The sequence below is a fragment of the Salminus brasiliensis genome, chromosome 20 (assembly GCF_030463535.1).
Source record: "Salminus brasiliensis chromosome 20, fSalBra1.hap2, whole genome shotgun sequence".
NCBI classification, from domain to species: Eukaryota; Metazoa; Chordata; class Actinopteri; order Characiformes; family Bryconidae; genus Salminus; species Salminus brasiliensis.
Window position 1 is genome coordinate 17,424,361 of NC_132897.1, and position 23,022 is coordinate 17,447,382.

Here is a 23,022-nt window from a genome sequence, read left to right on the forward strand (position 1 = left end):
AAGCCCACTTCACGCTTCATGTTCCATGATGCAATGCCCTATATTCCAAACAGCCTGGCTTACATAATGACAGTGGGGCAGACGGATTATTTTATTGACTGAACATTAAAGTATCTTACAATAAAGGTCAGATCACTGAAACATATACAGCTTTATTGATGGTCTGTCAAAAAAATGATTTGTTACAGAAAAGAGTGTGTTTTCTGATGCATTCACGTTGATCATGTGACGTCAACACTTTGTTTATTAAGGCTCCAACCCCAATCTCAGTTAAAGCTTTCCTTGCCCAAACAAACTCCAGCAAGATATGCAACATACAGAAAATAAATAAATGCATTTTAAAGGTCACTTCCATATACAAATATAATTTCTTATGAAGCTTATTATACAAGCACAGCCTTTTGCCTACATTTTCATTTACAGAATAGATTACACAGTGTGATAGAGAAAGCCCTTCTATAAAAATATATTATACAAATATCGAAGGAGTGCTCTAAATATGCATTTTTGAGAGATGTATGTTTATTTATATATATATATATATATATATATATATATATATATATATATATATATATATATATATATATATATATAATTATTATTGTTTATATATATTAATAATAATCTATTATTGCTCACTTTTATGTATACATTTTTTTTTTTGTCCTCAGGTTGCATGTGTATAAAACGTTTGACTAGAAAATGCACATTTATTAACATGCAGTAGAAACTGTTATAGCGTTAGATTTGTGTAAATAATAGAAATTATAAAAACAGAAGCATGACAAAGTATATTGTACAACACATTGTGGGAAAAAGTCACATTTATAACCAAATATCAAATTCGTAAAATGATTAGATCATAATATATATCATAATATATTCATATCACACTCGAAGCAATGCAACATTTCCTGAAATGTAAATACAATACTTATGTCTGAACACACATTTGCACTGGTAGCTTCTTATTTTTGCATTTGCATTCTTTTCATTTTTTTCTTAGGCACTTTAGAAAGCTAGTTTTGTTGGTATCTTTATAACATAAATCACATGAGCAATATACAATATATACAAATATAAAGGCATATATATTTTCAATATTATACTATTATTCTTAATGGGTTACTTTATATTGTTGAGGAAAACTAGTTCCATTTGTTGCACCATATGTTAATAAAAGGGATGTAACTATACACCGTGATATCAATATTTTATCTTGACTAGCATGTTATCTTGTGGCTAGTGTGTGAGCTTGTGGCTAAATACTGTACTTTCATAATGTTGAATTCTCTAATAAACTGATCATTGAAAGTATAACAGTTTATGAACACAAGGCACATCTTTAGACAGAAATTGTGTACAACCCTTCTAATCCTTGGCATTTCTTATCTTACAGATAAATTTCAGTCATTTTTTAAAGAGACTGTTAGCATTATGCAATGGTCTACCTGGGTTGTTCCGACCATCTTAACTTACGTCATTCCCACACCCTATTAATCGCATGAATGCTAATGTTCTGTATTCTGAATAGTGGTTTCTTGGTATTTGCAGTTGCAGTGTCAGGGAAAGCCTGATATTAATGATGGTATACATGAGGTTATTGATATTGGCCAATAAGTACATTGCATTTGGATGATTATGCTTGGCATCATCTTGTTACAAACAAGGTCCACTAATAACAACCCAATTAAAATAAAGGAAGATGCCTACATATTACAGCGGAGTTTGGTTTAAAATCCATCAATAAAAATAAATACTTCATTTATGTTTTTCCTTTTGGAGAGTTGAAAAATGAAGACTTTCAGAAATGAGATATGCCAAATATACAGGATGCTGAACTCTGTCTGAAGCATAGTTATGGAATATTTCAAGGCAGGTCTACTATAACTGCTATAGCTTAGCTTACTGAATCATAAATGTACAACTTGAAGAGTTGGTTGCTAAAACTGCATCAGAAAAACACAAAGTCCTCTCAACAACATTTCGGCATAGGAATAAAATATACCTCTTTTGAATAGCAGCAATAGATAGGATTATTAAAAGGAAATTGCTAATATATATAGTAAACATGGCGGAATAGTAACAGCATTGTAATGAGAGCCAACAAAAACCTGTACAAATTCATATTGCTTGACAGCAAAAGTTCATCCCTACATCCTTGGACACAACAACGACAACAACGATAGATAAAAAGCTGTACGTCCATTGAACTGAAGCTCAGAGAAGAGGTCTACTGTAAATTCATAACCACCTCCATCTCCATACAGAACGACTCCTTGTTCAACGGGGCCCTTTCACAAGATTCTTGATTAACGAGGGAACATGAGCAGTTTCCTTCAAAAAAAACAAAGACAGACATCCTCAAAGTTTGTTCCTGGAATAAATCATCTCTAGGTAGCTACAGGGATGTAGTCTCTCGTCCAGTGCAAAATGGGGATCAGATGAGGTGGTGGTGAGAGAGTCTGGTGGGCACAAGACAAAGGCACAAGGCATTATCGGCAAGCGCAGGAGTCCACTGTCATGTTGGGGTAGACCTTTAGGACCACGTTCTTGTCCTCATCGAAGAAGAGGATGCTGAGGGAGGACATCTTTTCAGGAACGCAGCATGGCTCTGGAATGCCAGGGACCACGCCTACCGCCCGGACAATGCTCTGGATGGTGGCGTGGTTTGAAGGCTTCAGAGACTGGAAGATAACAAAAAATGGTCACAACAGTTAGATGAGGTTGCAGAGTGACCCCTTAAACCCACTGGATGCTGTCATACTCTTCAATTACTAGGAATTGTTCAGTAATACTGCATAGGTTATGCATAGGTAATACTGCATATATGTTATTAGAGTGAGTTTAAGGTTAAGATAAGTTACAGATCCTTCTGTGAGGGTGACAGAATGTCATTTACAAGAGAACTAATGTCTTAAATATCTAAAGCCATAAGTAACAGCCATGAAGGCGATTACTATGCAATTCCACATAGTATAATCTTACAGGCTTGAATGAATGACTAGAGATCAATCTCATATCTAGTTGTCCTAACAGATCTGACACAGCAGTACTCCAGCAGAAAGCTCTTCTCAAGCAATATCCCAACATATCTCATATTTGTCCTGAATTATGAAAGAAAAAACAGAACTGTGTAAAGAGAATTGCTCCCTGTAGGAACCAGTACCATGAATGTTTGGGCTGCTTCGTGTTCCATACGTTTATCTTTGCTAGCAGATGCAACAACCCAAGCAATATTAGGCCTCCATTTACCTCGCCCTTGGTCCTATCTGGGTTTTGGGGTATGTAATTGAAGTGCACATAGGTTTAGTCATAGCCACTTGACTTTCTCCTCATGCAACTTTAAATGACAATATCCAGCCACTGGGTGGAGCTGACTATCCATTTCAATGCATATGTGGCCCTCCTTATCCCATTCCCCCGTTAGGTGTACATGTTTTTTACAGAGCAGAAGCCATTCTTAGTCCTTGATGGGTGGCCATCAGTCTGTAAAATCAGTCTGCAGTGTAAAAAGAAGCAGAAGAAAACCTGATCTCATGCTTAGTGGATCCATCTGTGTAAGTCAAAGCTGCCCAAAAGTGGCTCATGAGGATCTTTGATTTGGCCTATTATAAGGTCACACTAATGACACTTAGGTACATCCTTTATTTATTGTGTGTCTTTTAGGCTTATGGGCCAATCAGAAACATGGTACTTTGCCCACAAGACAAAAAAGGTTTGGGCCCCTCTGGCCTAAGCTACCCATCACCCATCACAAGTTAAAGAAAGCATCAACACTCCACGTCAAATGATCCGCTGCATCAAAGACCTACCTTGGGCATCGGGAACTGACAGGATCCTGAGCAGTAATAGGCATCAAAAGACTTGGGGGAGATAATCCATTCACTCCACCCAATGTCAGCGAAGTCCACCTTCAGGTATCTGCGAGCGCAGTTCCTCGGCTCGTTCCACTGCTTCTTCCTCGCTTTCTTTATGGTCTGCTCGTCAAACTGCAGCAGAGGGTTTTTTTGGCCCGGTTTCTTGCGAGGTTTCTTGCGGGGCCGCTTGGCTGGCTTGTTCTCGATGGGGTCGTACGGGCTGGTCTCGTCCCAGGTGGGGATCTCGTATGGGTACTCGGGACCTGGCAGCTCGTTGTTCTGCAGAGGCAGAAGGATGTTGGCAGAGCGCTTCGTCCTGTGGGGCGAAGAGCTGTTGCGGTTGTTTAGTCCGAGTTTGTGAAGGCCAGGTACAAGGCTCCCTTTGTGCCTTCGAAGGGTAGACACCACACTCTCTGGCTCAGAGATGGCCGAGTCGTTGGCGTAAACCAAGATGTAAGGTGACTGGTCCAACAGGAGCTTCTTCCGAGGTTGCTGCCCTTGGGAATCGATTGAGATACCGATGAGAAGCTCGTCGTGATGCTTGGCTTGGTTGATGACATGGGTGATGTCCTTCCATTGCCAAGATACATGGTCCCGGAAGACTGAGGACGCATTAATAAGGAAGTGGCCGAGAGTCCTCGTACTGTTGTCCATAGATGTGAAGCTCCAGATTTTGAGGTGAATGTGGGATTGTCGCCTGAGGCCGTGGCGACAGGTCTTGGACCTTGTGCAGCTGCGACTGCTGTTCTGCAGGTCCCCAACGTAGTAGTGCAGCGTTGCTGAGACAACGTCCTCAGACTTGGCCAAGGATGTTAGGTTGAAGATCTGAAGCTGCTTTTTGTTGATGGTGCCTGGTTGGAGATAGGCAGATTAGTAACGCTGATCTTTTTATCCAAGTACATTCTTTAAAAAAAATCACAATCGGGGAATTGTAGAAGCTTCTTAAAAGGGGAATTCCACCACTTTTTAAAATTGCTTTAAAATGAAGTGAGTTTTAATGGCTCTGAAAGCTACATTACAGGACATTACTAAACAAAATGACCCTGTCTCCTCTCACCACCACTGTATGTTTCTCTACAATCAAACATTGCATACGTCAACTTACTTAGACACACATCTTACAAAAAATGGTGCAGTTCTCCTTTATGTAGCCGGTATACACACAGTTAACATGCACTGCCCGATCTTAGGTTTCCAAAGGTAACCAACCTAGCCACCATGTTCATGTGGGGCTCACATGGGTGGAACGTGGGTTAGGTGGGGTCCAGCTCATCATGGGCACTGAGTAGGCATGTACATATGTTTTTAATGGGCCCCATCATTACACCCCACCTTAATCTCACATGCAGTGATTAAGGGCCTGTATTCCATGTACAACCCAGATGGGGTCCATTTTTAACCCCTACTGGTCCCAACACTGACCTTGGTGGGCATCCAAATTTGGGGCCAACGTGGAATCCGAGGACAAAACTTTCTGGTTTCCAGTTGGGCTACCCATACAGGCCACACATGGACATATTAGCTGGGATTCTACTCTTTAATGAGCCAAATGAATAAGCCTAAAGTTCTGGTCCTGTTGTTGACAACTACAAACTCACACAGCATGCGCAACTTTGAATGACTGATATCTGCCTGTCCACCTTATCTGTCTAAGCGAAACCCCCAACCGCATTCCTTATTCATTCAGAACTAGAGGAGCTTTTTGTTATTCACTGCACCTTTAAAGCTCACAATCTTAAAGGATTGACGTGATATCGATCCGCATTGACCCTCATTCCTGAGTTTGATAGGCTAATCACTGGAGTGATGATGCAGTGCCAGAAGTCAACAGTGGGGGGCATCGCATAGGTGGGCGCATTGGCGCGTCTTTGGCGAGTCTGAAACTCTGAAACTTTGCAACTCATTAAGAAATTACGCACTCCTTCACATCACTCCTCCTCTCTCTCTCTCTCTCTCCTTCACATTACTACTCTCTCTCTCTCTCTCTCTCTCTCTCTTTCACATTACTACTCTCTCTCTCTCACACATGTATATAGCCCACATATGCACATAGGCAATGTAAAATCGGACTTCAAAGAGAAAATAACAGTTAATATCCCTAAATATCTTATAGTATTTGCTCTGTTTATTTTCTGTATGTTTTGTCAATGAAAAGTCAAGCCAATGAAAAATGTCAGTGTTCAGTATCTGAGGGATTCTACAGGTGGGTTTCCTCCACACGGCGCTGTCTGCACTCACCACCTTCATTCATCAGTTCACAGTAAAAGCATGTAATACAGATCGACCACACATAGACTGGGCTTTTCAGACCTTCTGCTGTCCCCATGCGTTACTACACTCACTAAGCTTAAACGGCAGCTGGAGTTTGTACCCGTGCGTAATTACGTGCGTAATTAGGACCGGGCACTGCAGTACAGGTTTACGTACCCAGCTGGGATTTGAAGCTGCGCACAGTATTTCCATCTTTGAGGGGGAATCCCGCGCTGTTGTATTTGGCGTACAGCATCTGCATATGCTCGGACACCGTGTCCTGCACCGTCTTCCTGGAGCGAGCGACCTCCGCGTCCTTGGCCAGTCCGGCGAAGTGGTCTTTCAGCATGGCGCACAATCCACAGCCCAGGCAGCTCCAGCCCAGGAGGAGGACGAGCAGGCGCCCAAACACATCCATGCTTTCCTTCCTTCCCTCTATTCCCTTCCCTCGCTCAGCTGTTCTGCAGGGCTTTTATCTGGACTCGAGAGTGGGGGGCTCCAAAGTGCGCCGAGAGAGCATCACATGAGCGCGAGCTGCAGCCAGAGACCCCTGCACCGCTGATACCCTCTGTCACTGATAAACAGAGGAGCTGCTGGTGCGGTGTGAGAGGAGCTGATCCGCTGAGCACTGAGGGCTGTTGAGAGTCTTGCGGGGGGGCGGGGGGCGCTCTGTTTTGTAGCTCCGCGCCGGGGCTGAATGAACAGCCAATCGCAGTCCTGCGTGCGCGCTCATTGAGGGGGAAAGCACGCGCTGGTGGGAATATATAGGGGCGCTGGGGGAGCTGTTAGATTCTGACTCGCACAGTCAACCAACACACAAGATACCGAGAGAGAGAGAGAGAAAGAGAGAGAGAGAGAGAGAGAGAGAGAGAGAGAGGTAAAAGGCAGAGAGGTGAGAGGAACAGAGAAGTAAAGGAGAGAGGAGAGAGACAGAATGAGAGAGTGAAAGACAAAGGGGGAGAAATGAATGAGAGAAAGAGAGCAGAGTAAGATAGAAAGAGTGAGGTGAAATAGAAGAGAAAGGGAGAGAGAACAGTAATAGAGATAGAGAGAGAGAGAGAGAGAGAAGTGATGAAAAATGGTGAGCGAAAGAGGGGGTAAAACAAAGCAAGGTTTGAGAGACAGAAAAGTAAATGAGAGACAGAGAAAGAGGGAGAGGTGAAGGTAGTGTGAGAGATAGGGATGAAAAGAGAGAGAGAGAGCAGATGGAGAAAGGTAAGAGAGAGAGAGAGACAGACAGAGAAACAGTGATCGAGAGAGAGAGAGAGTTAGAGAAGGTGAGAGAGAAACAGCAGGATAGAGGCTAAAGAGACAGAGAGAGGAAGAGTGAGAACAGGGAGAAGTTGAGAGAGAGAGAGAGAGAGAGAGAGAGAAAGAGGGAGAAGTGATGAAAAATGGCGAGTGAGAGGGGTTAAAACAAAGCTAGGGGTGAGAGTGAGAGACAAAAGTAAATGAGAGAGAGAGAGAAAGAAGGGGAGGTGAAGGAGCGGTGTGTGAGAGATAGGAATGAAAAAAGAGAGAGAGAGAGCCGATGGAGAAAGGTAAGAGGGGGTAAGAGAGAGAGACAGGTAAAGAGAGATAGTGAGGTGTTTGAGTGAGAGGCAGGTGAGAGGTTAAAGAGACAGAAAGAGAAGTAGAGGGAGGGAGGGATGAAAACAGGGAGAGGGTGAGATAGAATGAGTGAGAGACAGCAGGAGAAAGGTAGAAAGAATGAGACAGACAGATAAAGTGAGTGAGAGAGTGGGAGAAGATGAGAGAGTGATCGAGGATGAGAGAGAGAGAGAGAGAGAGAGAGAGAGAGAGAGAAGCAGGAGATTGAAAGAATGAGCGATCAACAGCAGGAGAGAGGTAGAAAGAGTGAGATAGAGACAAAGACAAAGATACAGTGAGCGAGAGAGAGCGTGAGAGAAGGTGTGTGAGAGAGAGAGAGAGAGAGAGAGAGAGCACTCCCTCCAGTGTGATCTACACCTAATGTGAGAAATGTGCAGTCGTTCACATGGACATCACTAATGGTCAGTCCCTCAGACTGCTCAACCAAACGGGTCAAAACAGATGTCCACACCGCAAGTCTTCACCTTTCAACTTCAACTGACCAATGGGGTTTCCGAGAGCAAGGGGCGTGGCTCGTTTAGACTGTTTTTAAGACCCGTCCGCCTCTCAGCAAAGCTGTGTGTCTGGGATGAGGGGCTGAATGAAGCGGCTTACAGGGGCTTTAAGCGCTCCTGTGCCGTTTTGTCGCATTCAATGGCGTTGAGCAGACACATCCTGTACGGCAGAGGCTGATCCGGATGGCCATCCACACGCCCAGGCTCATGGACTGGGCTGAATAGCCTCTGTCACTGTCTTTCTTTCAGGCCCAGTGGGGCAGGAAGTGATTGACTCCCTCTGGACCAGAATTTTGATGCTAGTGGAGTTATGTTAAAGACATGCTTTGGGCAGAGCTGAAGCCCTGCGTCATGAATACACACTGTGTAAACAGGAGAGTGAATGCCACCCACATCGGCAAGGTTCTGAATATGGCATCACTGTCATGCTGGCAACTTTACAGTAGAAGGAAAAAAAACCTTCTTGTAAAAATATCTTATTCCAAATCATTTCCAGCATTTCTATTGGTCATCAGGAAATTTGGATACAATGAAAATGACAGATTCACTGTCATTCAGAAGTGTCCGATTCACATTATATAATCAATATATATATTATTGTGTCACTTTTAAATTGATCTGATCACCTAAGACGTATTCAAGCCAGAAGCAAGCCAAATCATGGCCAAAAAAAGTCACAGCAGGTATACCTCTAAGACTCCCTGAGCAAGGCCTCTAATGGGCTGTACAGCACTCTGCATAAGAACATCCGCTAAACAAGCAAATGTAGCGTGTTTAAAGCCACCCTGAAATCACAAGTGACCTCAGACTGCTCTGTCCTTGCAGGAAATAGTACAACGGACTTCCATACAGGGCCTCATTAAACACACCTAACTCCTCGGTTACTGAGCAAGACCATCATGACAAGCAAAAATGCTAATCTCCACAGAGCTGTGGACTGGAAGCAGCCCAGTTTGACACACCCATTTCATCCCCCGTCATTTTAAAGACAGAATAGTTATGTTTCCTGTGTTTGGCTCCATCACTGAGCGAAAGACAATCCCTAATGTCGCACTTGTTCACAGTTCTGATTTACATTGACTCTAGACTTCAGTAGAATGCATACCAGCATTTGGCTGGGTGGTTTACAGACAGTGACTTCTGAATGAAGAGGGGTCTCGATGTGTTTTTTGTTTAAGGTAAATAAACCAATTCTGTTTATTCATCTTCAATTCTTGATGTTTGATCAGTTATTGTTATTGTAAAGAATAAAACTGGTGTTAGAGTAACTACAGTTGTGCACAAATGACCTGAATACACTGGGTTAACTGGGCCTATTTTAAACAGGCAGTTAGGTTGACACCTAGGTCATGTGGATTTGGTTGTAACCAACACAAACACCCTGAGAAAAATGCTGTAGTTTTTGCTCCAAAAGAGAGCAAGTGTATTTAGCACTACTGTTACAAAACAAAGAGCAGGAGTAGGAGTGTTAGATGAGCGACATTTTAGTGCTTATGTGGTTGTATGTTGGTTTCTTACAACTAGTGCTGTCACTAGTAGCAGCTGTACAGGACAAAAGACCATCAACTCCTAAAACCCCTCGGTGAGAAAGCCCCTCAGAAAAACTCCCTCCAAGCTCTTTTCCCTCAGAGAAACCAAGACTCACAAGGAGGACCCATCATCCTCTGGTAAGAACTATTTATGGATTATTGGTAAAAACAAATCGCTGTGCCTCCACATAAGACTGTTCTACTACTCAGGTGTGCTGATATAATCATCCTATAACTAATATAATCATAGAAGAGATGGTTAGAAAAATGTACAATGCAATTATCAGATTTTTTATTGACAAGGCCTCCATTCAGAAAGTTGGGGCTTGTTGAACAGTCAGTTTCCCCCTAGTAAATATAACTATGTGGTGGCCTGTGATGTTCCCGACACAACTTGATGGCAGCATTTGGGCCTCCCACCACCTTTAAGCTTCAGAGATTTCTATTTTTTCATTTTTAGAAAGTCTGTGACCTTTTCTGAGGTGACTTGGGGACAAATTTGACTTAAATTTGAAGTTAAAATATATAACATTTGTCGAACTGTGATTTTAACAGAATATAGCTTCACATGACAGTGCAGTAATGGCTAAACTCTTAATGTTATTTAAAGCTCCAAACCACCAGAACATCCAGAATTAGGTGTGTTGGGGTGAACAGTGACCATAGATGACAGTAGTTGTGTGGGACTAATCTCTGGAGATGACCGACTGTCTGTAATGCAGTGTAAATGATGATGACATCGGTGTTTATGTATGTACATCTTTATTTACACTAAACGGGTTAGGAATGAAGTTTAAAAAACAGGTGAACATTCGCTCCTAAACCCAGAGCAAGGATGTCAACAAGAGGCAGACATGATGACTGACGCAGACTGAATTTGGCCTGCTGTGAAATAATGCTGTGCTACAGCTTGGAGCGTGCACTGCCGGGATGTCTTTTGAGTGACAGTCAGTCAGAACTATGCATAAATGAAGAGCTAAATGAACAACTGTTGTTGGTGGTAGTTTTGGGACAGAGTGACTTGCTATTTAGCTGATACACAATGCTAAGCTCTGCAAGGTTGAGGCCCACCAGACCTGGAGGAGGACCCTCCTGATTTTAGGATTAAATTCTAGATGTATTATAATAACTGCTGCTGCTGTTGTTGTTGTTGCTGTGTAATACAGATCTGCCACAGACATCTCCAGGAAGTTTTTTTTTTATTTGTTGCCTCTTTTACTCTTTAAAGACTTTGTGTATGCAGCTGCACTCTCCCTCACACACACACAGCCCAAGTTCGCCTCCCCCCTTTTGTCGCAAGCACATCTGCTGTTTTGACTTGTAGGTGTTTGAATGATGGCACTTTTGAAGCTGGCAGTGGGCAGTGTCAACACCGTAAACACTCGCTGCATTCATGTGGCTGGATGGCAAAGCTGAAAAGTTTTAATTGTGGCTGCAAAGTTTCTTTGCCACCCAGCTCTGGAGGTCTGCTTTGTCATTAAATGGAATTGGAATGGAATTCTAATTACAGCTATGATGATGACTGATGGAGTGCAAAGTTCTGATGTGTGTGAAGAAAGGGAACGAGCCTGACCCAGAAGTAAACTGCGCTCTTCAGTCTGCAAACATGCCCCATGGTTGTCAATCAGCACAGCCCCACTCATTCTTCATTACCTGCTTCAGTACCTCTGTTGGCTCTGTTGGTCCTAGTCCACAAGCAGGGGTTAATCTGCGATATTCGCCATACTGCAGTGGAAGATTCCACGAGGACTTTTTCTAATCTACAATCTTTCTTAAAGCTGTAAATGTACAGTCAAGTTTAGCATCTGTAGGCAGGGAGATTTGACCAGATGTGGATGGGTTCCCCTGTTGAGTCTTTGTTCCTCTTAAGGTTTTTTATCTTTTTGAGCTGAGCTGTTTTACTTGCTGCTGCCTGTTTTACTTGCTGCTGTTAGATTGCATTAGTTTCTTTCTCCACTACCAGCATTATTTCATTGCAAAAAGCAGATCTCATTTGGGACAGCTATGGAATGGGATGCGACAATCTGGGAATTGTGCGATTGGGAATTGTGCATGTGTTTATCAGATTATTTTTGTATGTACATATCTGATGATCATATAGAAATTGTTTTAAAATGTAGAGATTGGGACTATATCTCTCTGGAGCACTACAGATAAATATTGCATGTAGGTTTAAAGGATAAAGGATAAAGGATAAAGGTGCACGTATTCGTCACTGTACAGTGTGGACTGTACAGCGAAATGTGTCCTCCGCATTTAACCCATCTGGTAGTGAACACACACTCACACACACACACGTGTTAGGGGCAGTGAGTACACACACACACCCAGAGCGGTGGGCAGCCAACTCCAGCGCCCGGGGAGCAGAGAGGGTAAAGGGCCTTGCTCAAGGGCCCAACAGTGGCAGCTTGCCGAGCCCGGGAATCGAACCCACAACCCTGTTATCAATATCCCGGCGCTCTAACCGCTGATGTAGGGTTGCCAATTCAGTAAAATGTATAAAATGCTATATGGACAAAAGTATTGGGACACCTGCTCATTCATTACCCTGCTTATTTACCCTACTAGATTTTGGCTTTAACTGCATTCAGTGACGAGAGCAATAGTGAGCGTGGGATGTTCACTCCCAACTTCCCAACTCATCCCAAACATATCGAGCAGAGTATTATCATTTTTTTATACCCTTCTAGTTTATGCCTTGCATTAGGCATGGTGCCAATATGTTTATCTGTGAAAGACTTTTGTGTTTTTTTGCTAACCTGTGTCAATAATGGGTAGCTGAAAACATTTATTAGAAGGGGGTTCCACAAACATTTGGACAAATAGTGTAGTTTTAGTGATCTAGTAGAGTGCCAGAAATACGTCATCAGTTTCAAATATCTAAATTATCTAATGATACTGATTCAATTCTAAGGTTAAGATAGATAGATCACTTTGTTTATCCCACGGGGAAAGTCAGTAAAACTGCAATTTTCGATAGAACTAACCAATCACGAGGAGCAATCTGTATCAATGTGTGCTTTTGTCTAGAATGAGTTGTGGATAACTGGATAAACTTTGAATAATCACTGGAACTTTTGAATAATCATTGAATAATCAAGGGAACTTTACAGCAGAATGAACTTGAACTGACTTGTATCCTGACCATGCTATTTATATTCTCTCTGAATATTCTCCCTTTAAAATGCGCTAGTTTTCTTAGTCTGCCAACAAGACATATGCAAATGATCTCTGTTGTCATAGGCCATTGTGTATTGCACCTTGTTCAAAAAGCTGAACCAATGAACCCTAACAATGAACCAATGTACCCTAACAAACAGCAGGAGTGGACGGGGCAAATCTGAATAGGCTGAGATATAAAAAATGTGTAAATTCTCAGAGAAATAATAATGTATTCTAAACAAGCTGTTTTTAACATTCAGTTGCAATCTAAATGATTCAACATCCATTGCGAATCAGGTTTATTAGCAAAACTGACTTTGTCCTCATGGCAGTAATCTTCAGTTCACTGGAGGCAACCGCTTTCTTTAAATCTCAACAAAGACTTTTAAGGACTTTAAGGTACATTTGGAATAACTGTCCTGTTGGAAGGTCCAATGACGCCCAAGCTTTAACTTCCTCACAGAAGGCATGTCATTTTCTCCTAGGGTTTTTCTGATACTTGATTGAGTCCATCTTGCCCTGCTGCACACACTGCAGGTTTTCAGTGCCAGGCGAAGCAAAGCAGCCCCAGAGCATCACTGAGCCATTGCCATGCTTCACTGTAGGCAGGATGCTTTTTTGCAGCTGTACATAACAGCAGACATGTGCAATGCTAAGCACTAAGGAGGCTTGCCATGAAGAGGTTGAGTATTTCTGAGACTGCAGTCAACAAAAAAACAATGCCGTTTTGTGTTAAATTTGGAGAAAACGCTTGTTATATTAGTTGTGTTGAGCTTATTCTTGTTTTCTTGGTTTATCTGATAATAAGCCTTGTTTGCATCAGAGGTTGAATCATTTTAACTGCAACTCTGTGGACTGTGTGGGCTTGAGCGTGAATGTATTTTGAAACATTCTCAGGCCTTACATATTGGACTGTCTTGGTTGGCTGATTCACCTTGACATTTGTACACAATGTAAAAGACAGCTGGTGTTTTTAAATGATGGAAAAAATAAAAAAAAGGAAAGGAAAAAGTTTCCCATATAAAAATGTAAGTATGCAGAACAAGTGGCAAATTATGGCCAAAATATGGCTGCAGAGGACATGTTGTTCAGAATTATTTAGTGTTGACAGAAATGCACACTCCATTTAGAAAATAATCTGTCACCCAACTGAAGATGAATTCTTTTCTGGTTTCTGGTCGTAGTTTCTTTCTCCTGCTCTCACAATGCCAAAAATCCCATCTTGGCAGGTGAAGTCATCTTTAATCTAGTTAATGTATCTAATATTTCTCATTTTGAGACATTTTACATGTTTTAAGACATTTTATCTAGTGATTATTCTCATAATTCTCACTATTAGACATACATACACAGTAAAATAGTCACCTAAAATACTTAATGTGGTAAAAAGCAATTGAGCTGCTTTTATTCAACTCCATTAAATACTCTGAATGAAACATGAGCTCATTCAAAGAATTTAGGTCATTTTTGCAGTATAGGGAGTTTTTTCTGTCTCCCTCATTGAAGGTCTGGACCTGCATTTCTTTAGAGCTGCTTTGGCTTGCCATGTCTGCTGTAGAAAGCGCTATACAAATAAAGTGACAAGACACTGTAGTTTTTTTTAGTGCCAAGTTCCAACAAAAACAGTATCTCACCGTATACAGTGTACTCTGAAACTACTTAGCTTTACGACCAGAACCATCAGAAGAATCCAACTTTTGGCTCTTTGTTGAGATCTTTTGCCTTTAGGACGCAAAGTCCAAATAGACCATCACTGCTTCAATCTCCACACCCAGATGTTCTGTATGAGACACGGCGCAAGCATGCAAAGGACATGGGATTAAAACAGCTTTTATGTAGATGGAATTAGAGGCTGCCTGTGCTTTTTAATGTGCTTTAATTGCAGAGTGTGCCGCTGGCCATGGCTTTGACTTTCCTCCTGGTGTTGTGGTCGTAGATGACAACTTGGATGTAGAGGTCAGAAGAGAGGCTAGTTCTGGAGGAGTTGTCACCAGGTGATGTCTGTAGGAATAAAGATAGAAGGATTAGTGATGATCTACTTTCATTTTTGAAAGCACACTGTAAATATTCGTCTATGGATAGACCATGCTATTGACGAGGCTGATCGATTAACTCAGTAAGAGTACTGCATGTGCTGCTTGAACAGTTGATTTTGTAGAGTACACCATTCTTTTTAGAATCCATAAAATCAATTGGAACAGTGGCTTTTTGCATAATGTGAAGATACCTTTGAAATCTTTGAGCCCTCCAAGCTTCTGATTCAGGGAAGCTTAAATGATTTTAGGGTTCAAACTTCAGTCTGGGTGTGACTTCACTGAACCCCTCCACCAAGAGCAGAAAAAGAAAGATCTGTAGCCAGCTGTAAAGCCTTATTAAAGGCAAAGCGTGTCAGAAGATTTCAGGTCAATGGAACTCGCCCACTCTTAAAATTGCATCTAGACTTTTACATCTGACTTGCTTGCAGGCTTCTACACTAGAGATTTTATTAAGACATACTTTTCTCAGGGAGTTCAACAAGGACAGATGAGGACATGAAAATGCTGACTGCGACCTGACACTGATAAAGGGAACGCAAACAAACAACCAAGTAGACAAGCAAGCCTGCTGATTTTTGACATCTGGGTTTTCTCAGCCAAACCTGCAACTAGAGGATGAACGAATGCATATTTCCCTCAAAAAAATAGATGGCAAAAATCAATTTTTTTTTTTTTAGAGACAAGCTGATATAGTATGTGGTGATGGAGAAATTACAGATGGTAATTAAAACCATCCATTTGGTGTCCTACTGGTAGATTCTCTTAAAAGTAGTATAGCTGAGGACTGGAGGGTCAGTTCCTTGTCCAGGTCTTTGGATAAAATCCACAAAGTTATATTCGCCTTCTGTTGAAAGTGGCCCTCAGCAAGAGAGACTCTCAAATGTAAAATTCCCTTAATATGTAAAATATACATAAAACATTGAAATTGTTCACAGCTTCAAATCTAGTTCTATATAGAATTAAACAAATTTAATAATGGTGAAGCCCTTTTTGGTGCCACATATAACCATATATGAAATCCTTCTATAAAGAATCAGCTACAAAACAAATTACGATGTTTATTTTTCTGAGATTTAAGTAAAAAAAAGCAGCAGCAGTGCCATATTTTCAAAAATATCATCAAAAACTAGCACTGCAACTTTTCACTCACCGTGCTGCATTAAATCCAGTTAAACTGGGCTGATTATGCTACCATTAAAAGTACTTTAAGTACTGACAGTGTTCATATACTCAGCAAACTGCATTATGATGATAAAGTACCATTATATTGCCAAGCCCCACATCACAGGTATGTAAAATTAAGTTTAAAAAAACTTGAGGATAACCATTTTTCTCGTACTGCACATCATTGAATTATAGTGTAAACTAATGGTAAAGGTAAAGCTAATGGTTTCAGTTACAGACACAATAAGTCATTAATCGTCTGGGCCGTCCCTAAAAAAGCAAACAAGCAAACAAACAATCAAACCCTGGGCGAACAGCTCCACGGTTCTGCCATTTTGTCTGAACGAAAGGGCCCATATGGGCAATGAGGTCATGGCTGGTAGGGGCCTGGGCTGGGTTTTCTGGGCGCACGGGTGGTTTCAGTGTCTGGGTTCTCGAGCCTCCCCCTCGTTTTTTAATAGCCGGCCTGGTCGGGGCGTGCTCGACCACAGGCACAATTTGCCTCTGCCATCTTGCCCTCAACGAGGCAGCCTGGGCGAGCTCGCGTTCAAAGCGGCCCGTCTGCAGTTCTGCTGTTTTTACTAAAATAGGCCGTCCTCACGGCCCCCGGGCACGAAGACGGAGAAACCAAAGCGGCACGGGTTTCCGGGCCGGAATTCGCCGCGCATTCTCACGCGCTTCATCAGACCAACGTAGGGATGAGAGAGGAAGCACCTGTCTGAGGACCCTTGCCCAAAGTCCAATGCCGTCTGGATTCCAACCATCATGGCTTTCATAATGTCTTGATTATGAGCCTCATTCTGGAAGTGAGCAGAGTTAGAATCCTGTAGATTTTTGGTTTAGCTCAGCTCACGGATGGAAATTGCTCCAGTGACAGCTCAGCAATTCAGTGCCAGTCCATTATTCATCAAGTTGGTGGTCATATGATTCGCTATAAATAAATAAGCTTCCATTTAGAATAACTTTTGCGCTCCTCTACAGTGGAAGTCTGTTACTAGTTTGTACGGAATTCATGAAATGCTTTCATCTGGATGTCAAGGCTAAAGAAAAATGACATGGTCCAATTGCTTACCAGCTTTCAGCAGCTTTAAATTAAAGCAAGAGCCTTGCTTCTTGTTTGTTTTTAACAAATTCACAAACATCAATTCACAAAATTCTTACCTTTGGATCAACATTCAGGATTTTCTGGTCTCTCTTATTCTTGAAGAGTAAACCAGTTGAATTCTCTGCAATCACCTGGTAGTTTGACGTGTCATTCGATGTAGATACTTGTGTTTTCCAATTGTAGAAACTAAAAAAATAATAATAAATAACTGTAGTCAAAGCAACAAAAAGTATTGATTTGTGACACCTCATAATGCATACAGACATACATTGCATGGTGCTGCAGGCCACAAAATATCAGCAGAATAAAAATGCTCATTTCTGGCAGCTCCCCTACGAATTAGAGCAACCCATCAGGGTACTTTGCCCTTTCCGTAATGCCCCTTTTTGGCCGCTTTAAATTGACTGGCGGTAAATTTCCAAGTCTCTGACAATTTAGTTGCATAGTGAGCATTCCCTGCTGTTTTATAGACCCACTTTAAATATGGATTACTATGACAATTTACCATGACATTAAAATCACTTCAGGGACCAGGCAGGTGAAGCTGTTTTGGTACCTGTGTTTCAACAAATCGGGGTCAAATCCAGCTGGCTAGAGAGCTAGCTGTTAGCTAGGTGTTACAGGCTTACTATTAACTGGGATTTCCTTGGCTTTTCACTATGGGTCAGGCTCTGCTCTTTTACTGCAGCATCAACATTCACCACTCTGGCTTTTAGCATTATAACTGTTGACTTTAGCATCATTAACTGACTTGTGATGTATATGTATTGAAGTCCCACAGTTTACCATTTCCATCCTCTCTGAAGCCATAGATATCTCCCTTTGCTGTCCTGCGCTCATACAGGAAGTAAAGAAAATCGGAAGCTAGGCACGGCATTTTAGGCATGGTGATACCATTACCTTCAATTTGGCGGGTTAGTTTTCACCCAAAACGGGTGTGGTCACTTGGATGACAGGGAAGTGACATGTGGTTGCTCTCATCCATTGTAATTGTAGAAGTATATTAGCACAAAGCTACTGGCACAACATCTTAGCTATTGTACGTTAAACACAGACATTCCAAGCTTAATGTGAAAGTTCAGATATTTGAAGAACAGTTATCAACATGTATGTAGCAGTCCAAGTTCTGGTTGGACTACCACTCATTCAGAATTACATATTTAGGACTTCCACAGTGACATATGATGTAGAACTGGTCCCCAGTCTATTAATGTTTGTGGTTAATCTGATGCTTTAGGCCTTCATCTCTGCTCATGAAGTGGATCAGTGGATAAGCCTGTTTCATTGTACTTGTACTTAAACTTTCTAAGGAAATTAGACTAGTGCTGCAATCCTTACAGAGATTCCAAACAAGCATGATTCTACTGAATAAATCTTAACTAAAATTGCAGACAATTTTGGCGATCTTGTGCCTACTGGAGCCTCAGCCTTCTGACCTTGGCTGACAGAAGCGGAACCCGATATGGACTTCTGCTGTTTTAGCCCATACATCTCAAGGTTGGATGTGTTGTGCATTCTGAGATGCTTTTCTGCTCACCACAGTTTCACAGAGCAGTTATTCGAGTTACTGTAGTCTTGCTATTAGCTTAAACCAGTCTGACCATTCTCTGCTGACCTCTCTAATCAACAATAATCATGCCACACAGATCTATTTCCCCCATTCTGATGGTTGACATGAATACTGAAGCTTCTGGCCCGTATCTATAGATGATTACACGGCCGAGTGTACCTAATAAACTGCTCAGGGAGTGTAGAATTCCTGCTGTTAATTTATGAGCCATTCATAAGACAGGGAAATTACAAATCTGTTCCCAATTTGATCTGGAGAATGTTTTGGATGTGCTAAAGGCCAGGTGTTAAGGTAACGTTCAAAACCAACAAGTAATTGAATCCATTCAAGGCTTTGGCTTCCAAAATAAATGGTAGGTTCATAAACGGCATCCGTTCGGATCCACCTTTCCTGTTCTACTTACTGCTATTGACTTAAGTCGAACAACAACGGAGTGCATTTGCACAAGCACACCAGGGTCAAAGGTGAAGGGAAAAATAACAAGGGGCTTATTATTGAAAGAAAAGTTGTGGTGTTTATGAACACACACAGTACAAAGAATCCAGCACTGCACTTCCCTTCATCATTTCTCTTGCTCTGTAGTAGAGCGTTAACGTCCAAGCGTCAAGAGGTTGGCTTGTGCATGGTCGGAGTCTGTAGGCATCTGTATTGGCATCTATAAGTTGGAGGTTGACTGTACGGTCTTGATGTTGTTCCTCAAGCAGAAATGCAACAGTAAAATGAACCCTATGTGAAGCGGAGGGGTTGAAGGGGTGGTGACACTGAGATTTGTGAAGCAATAATGTTTCATTTTTAAATAAAACTGTTCCTCCGTAGGAAATAAGACATGAAAATATGGTCACTTCATCTACAGTTCCTGGGGGGCTTTCAAAATAAAAACATTATTCACATTTCAGCCCAAGAGCAATAAAGTAGCAGTACTACCCGAGCAAATATTTGTTGTGTAGACTGGATCGAACTTTCACTTACACGCTACATTTCCGAACTGGCCTGCAGGACGTTTTTTTGCGCTATTTGTGGAGACATATTTGCGAACAAACTTCCTGTTCCAGAGGTTTATTTTCAAATACGAGAACCTGCCAGGGTTAGAAGTGAAGTGTTCCGAGCAGGCACCAGCCAGCGAAACACACAGCGGCCGTGCAAAATCCCCGGCATATTCTGCTGTCCGTAGCAATCACGACAGAATTGAACTGAAGCAGCCCATTTGAGGTGGCAGTGAGAACAGATCTGACTGTTACTGATGCACCAAACGAGTGCTAATAGAATGCACATTGGGGCTATTGCAGTCGCTTGGTCCAAAACTGACAGGCTGGCCCTTGTTAGTGGTTCTCATCACTCGCTGAAGTGCTGGAAGACAGCTGCTTTGCAGAAACACAACTCCAAATGTCACACTTTGAGGCGCTGAGGGTTGCACAAGTGGACCTCAGCTATTCCCAAGCAGTAGTTTGTGGTCCAAGAACAAAGTTGGACCTCAGGGAGGAGGCCCTTTATAAATCTATGGGAGAGGCAGAACTGAAGAGAGAGAGAGAGGGAGAGGGAGAGAAAGAGAGAGCAACAGCGTATTAACCAAATCATTCTAGATCATGATATCACTTTGGCGTCCATCCAGCGTACAATACATTTTGTAGTTCTGTTATGTAGCTTAACAGTCCAGCATGTTATAAACAACAGATGTAAAATGTTAATGACCTCGACCTATTGCAAATAAATCACCGCGCTTCAGCGTTCGTAAACTCTGATGCTGCCTTCGTTTGGCTTCGTGCGCCTTTGGTGGAGCTGTTTCAGTAGCGGTCTCTGGTGAAGCATAAAGATGCAGGCATTTGCATAATAGTCATAAAACTATTCTCTAGATGCTAAAGCATTTAACTCGCCCACAAATCATGTGTGAACATTTTGCCAAGATTGTGAAAAGAGAAACTGTACTGAGGTTAGAGCATCTCAACTGTAGACAGATCAAAAGTCAAAAGTATCCAAAGAGTTCTTCAGAGCGAAAACAAAGAATACCACCTAGCAATGCATGGTTCCTTAAAAGTGCATTAGTCAAGATATGACAAACACAACCTCTAGCAGTTAAGTAAATGAATACAACAATACTGGTAGATGACTTTGGGAAAGGCCATGTGTGAGTGAAGTAGCTAAATTTGCAGTTTTATAGAAGAGTACGGTCATACAGGTCTACCAGCAGTGGCAGAAGTCTCTAGAAAGTCTATAGGAAATACTCTTCAGCAGAAGTGAGCAAAAGGCTTTTGTGTGCCACTCTGTATACTATACTCCATATGTTGGTGGTATGCAATTCCCTGCTGATCTTTCAGAAATTGCTTGTGAAGGACCTGCATTGACTTCTTAATGGAATTCTTGCCTGGAAGTGAAGCAGTTTTCATGCACAAGCCATGAAACACACCAACGCTCTTGCCCATCAGTATTGTCTTTCACAAATCTGACGAATTTCCTGTAGACTGGGATTTCTGCCACTGCTGGTAGACCTGTATCACTGTATGCTTTGCTTCACCTGCAAATTCAGCTACTTTCTTTACACTATAGCCTTTAGCATGCCCAAATGTATCAAAATGGAGTCCACAGCCAATTCCTTAATGGTCATCTTAGGGTGCAGTGGAGGCTGGCTGGAAAAATCAGGAGCAAATTATTAGAGGAACAAAGAGGCGATAAAGGGGAAAGATTGTAACGATGGGTCTTGGCATGTGGGGTCATGACACTTCTTGCCACTATGAACCTCCATCACTGCTGTCCTCTATTTAGCCTTCTTCTTATTCTTCTTAGCAAGTATTTCTGATGAAATACTGAAATGAAAATTTTATTTTTGTTTTTTTTAGATTAAGTCGCATTGCTGTGTTTTGAATTGAATGGAGCCAATCAGATCTGAAAATGTGAGATTCAGTGTTTTTTATTATCTGCAACACAGATCTTTTACCTGTTGTGTAGCCAGTTCACCTTCCATGTGTATTTTTGGGTGGGAGGAAATCATAATGGCCATGGGGAGAACACACCAAACTTCTCAAAGACATTGACATGAGCAAGAAAAAAAACCCATAACCTCAGACCACTACCCTATCTGTCATGCAGCCCCAACAGTTCAACCCATTATACAGATTGTGTTTACGTACCTGTAAAGAAGGAATGTCTCTAACTCTAACTGCATCCAGCTTTATTCATTCCTTTAGCACATAATAATTCTCTCCATTTTGGAAAATTGATCTATTGACTGGTAAGCAGCGTGTCTGCTCTTGCCCTTCGCCCTAAACATCCTCCACTAACCCATACTCACCTAAACCTAGGGTGACCATACGCCCTTTTTTCCCCCAGATATGTCCTCTTTTGGGGTGTAAATATATTTTTTTCCCTCACATACTGCCACAGTCCTGTGACTTAGGCCTGTTGAAGCCTCCCAGTCACAACATCCTTACCACAATGGACACCAATGTGTCCCCAGTGTCCTCTTTTTGTAATCCAAAATATGGTCATTCTACTTTTTTTTTTTTACGTTCTTTTACCAAAATGATGTTAAACTTTTCCACATAACCCTCAATTTGTCTCACAACTGTCTACTGCTGATCATCCTCTTGCAGTATTTCTTGTATTTACCTCAATACGTTATTGATGAAAAAACAAAACACCAAAAAGCCACCAAAAATTATTATCATGAAATCATCATTAGGTTTGTGGGGTCTAGAGGTTCCACAAATGGGCTACCAATCTTGAAGGACACAGCATTACTTATACAGCAGCAACAGCAGGAACAAAAAAGAGCTGCACAAACAATGTGCAGGCATTTGTATTGAGCAAGTCTTGGGAATCTGTAAAGCTATTTTGGTGGTTGTCTTGGGAGAAGAAAAAAATGGTCAAGCGGATAGATCTGAGCAGGTCTTTGTGGGATGTTCCTGGTATGCAGTTGTCAGTACCTACCAAAAGTGCTCCAGGAAAGGACAACTGGTGAACCAGTGACTGGGAGACTCATTGGCACAATAGTGTCCCCATTTTGCAACTCACAGCACTTAAAGGTGCTCTTGGTGCCAGATACCACAGGACACTTTGAGAGGTCCTGTGGAGTCCATGTCTCGAGACATTTGTAAAGCACTGTATATCAGAAGCTATAGACAGAAATACATGAGAATGTATTTGAATAGTTCAATTATTTAAAATCAGATATTCAGTTTATTATCCCAGACATGCCAGAATACTTGTAGATATGGTAACCTGTAGCACGGCTCAACCAGTTCCTC

The 23,022-nt window shown here is 41.8% G+C and overlaps 2 protein-coding genes across 2 annotated transcripts in view; both read right to left on the minus strand.

Annotated features, from left to right (window-relative positions):
* Positions 1-642: 642 nt before the first annotated feature.
* On the minus strand, positions 643-6,703 carry bmp3 (bone morphogenetic protein 3). The gene is made up of 3 exons (XM_072664689.1): positions 6,291-6,703; positions 3,819-4,714; positions 643-2,690 (listed from the first exon to the last, which is right to left on the minus strand). The coding sequence occupies exons 1-3, from the start codon at positions 6,529-6,531 to the stop codon at positions 2,499-2,501; spliced, it is 1,329 nt and encodes a 442-aa protein (XP_072520790.1). The 5' UTR covers positions 6,532-6,703; the 3' UTR covers positions 643-2,498.
* Positions 6,704-12,224: 5,521 nt separating this feature from the next.
* cfap299 (cilia and flagella associated protein 299) overlaps positions 12,225-23,022 on the minus strand; it is a 100,304-nt gene continuing 89,506 nt past the window's right edge. The window contains exons 5-6 of the mRNA XM_072664726.1: positions 17,271-17,400; positions 12,225-14,910 (exon numbers count right to left, since the gene is read on the minus strand). Of these exons, the coding sequence (XP_072520827.1) occupies positions 14,785-14,910; positions 17,271-17,400 (256 nt within the window). The 3' untranslated portion in view covers positions 12,225-14,784. The remainder of the gene's footprint in view (positions 14,911-17,270; positions 17,401-23,022) is intronic.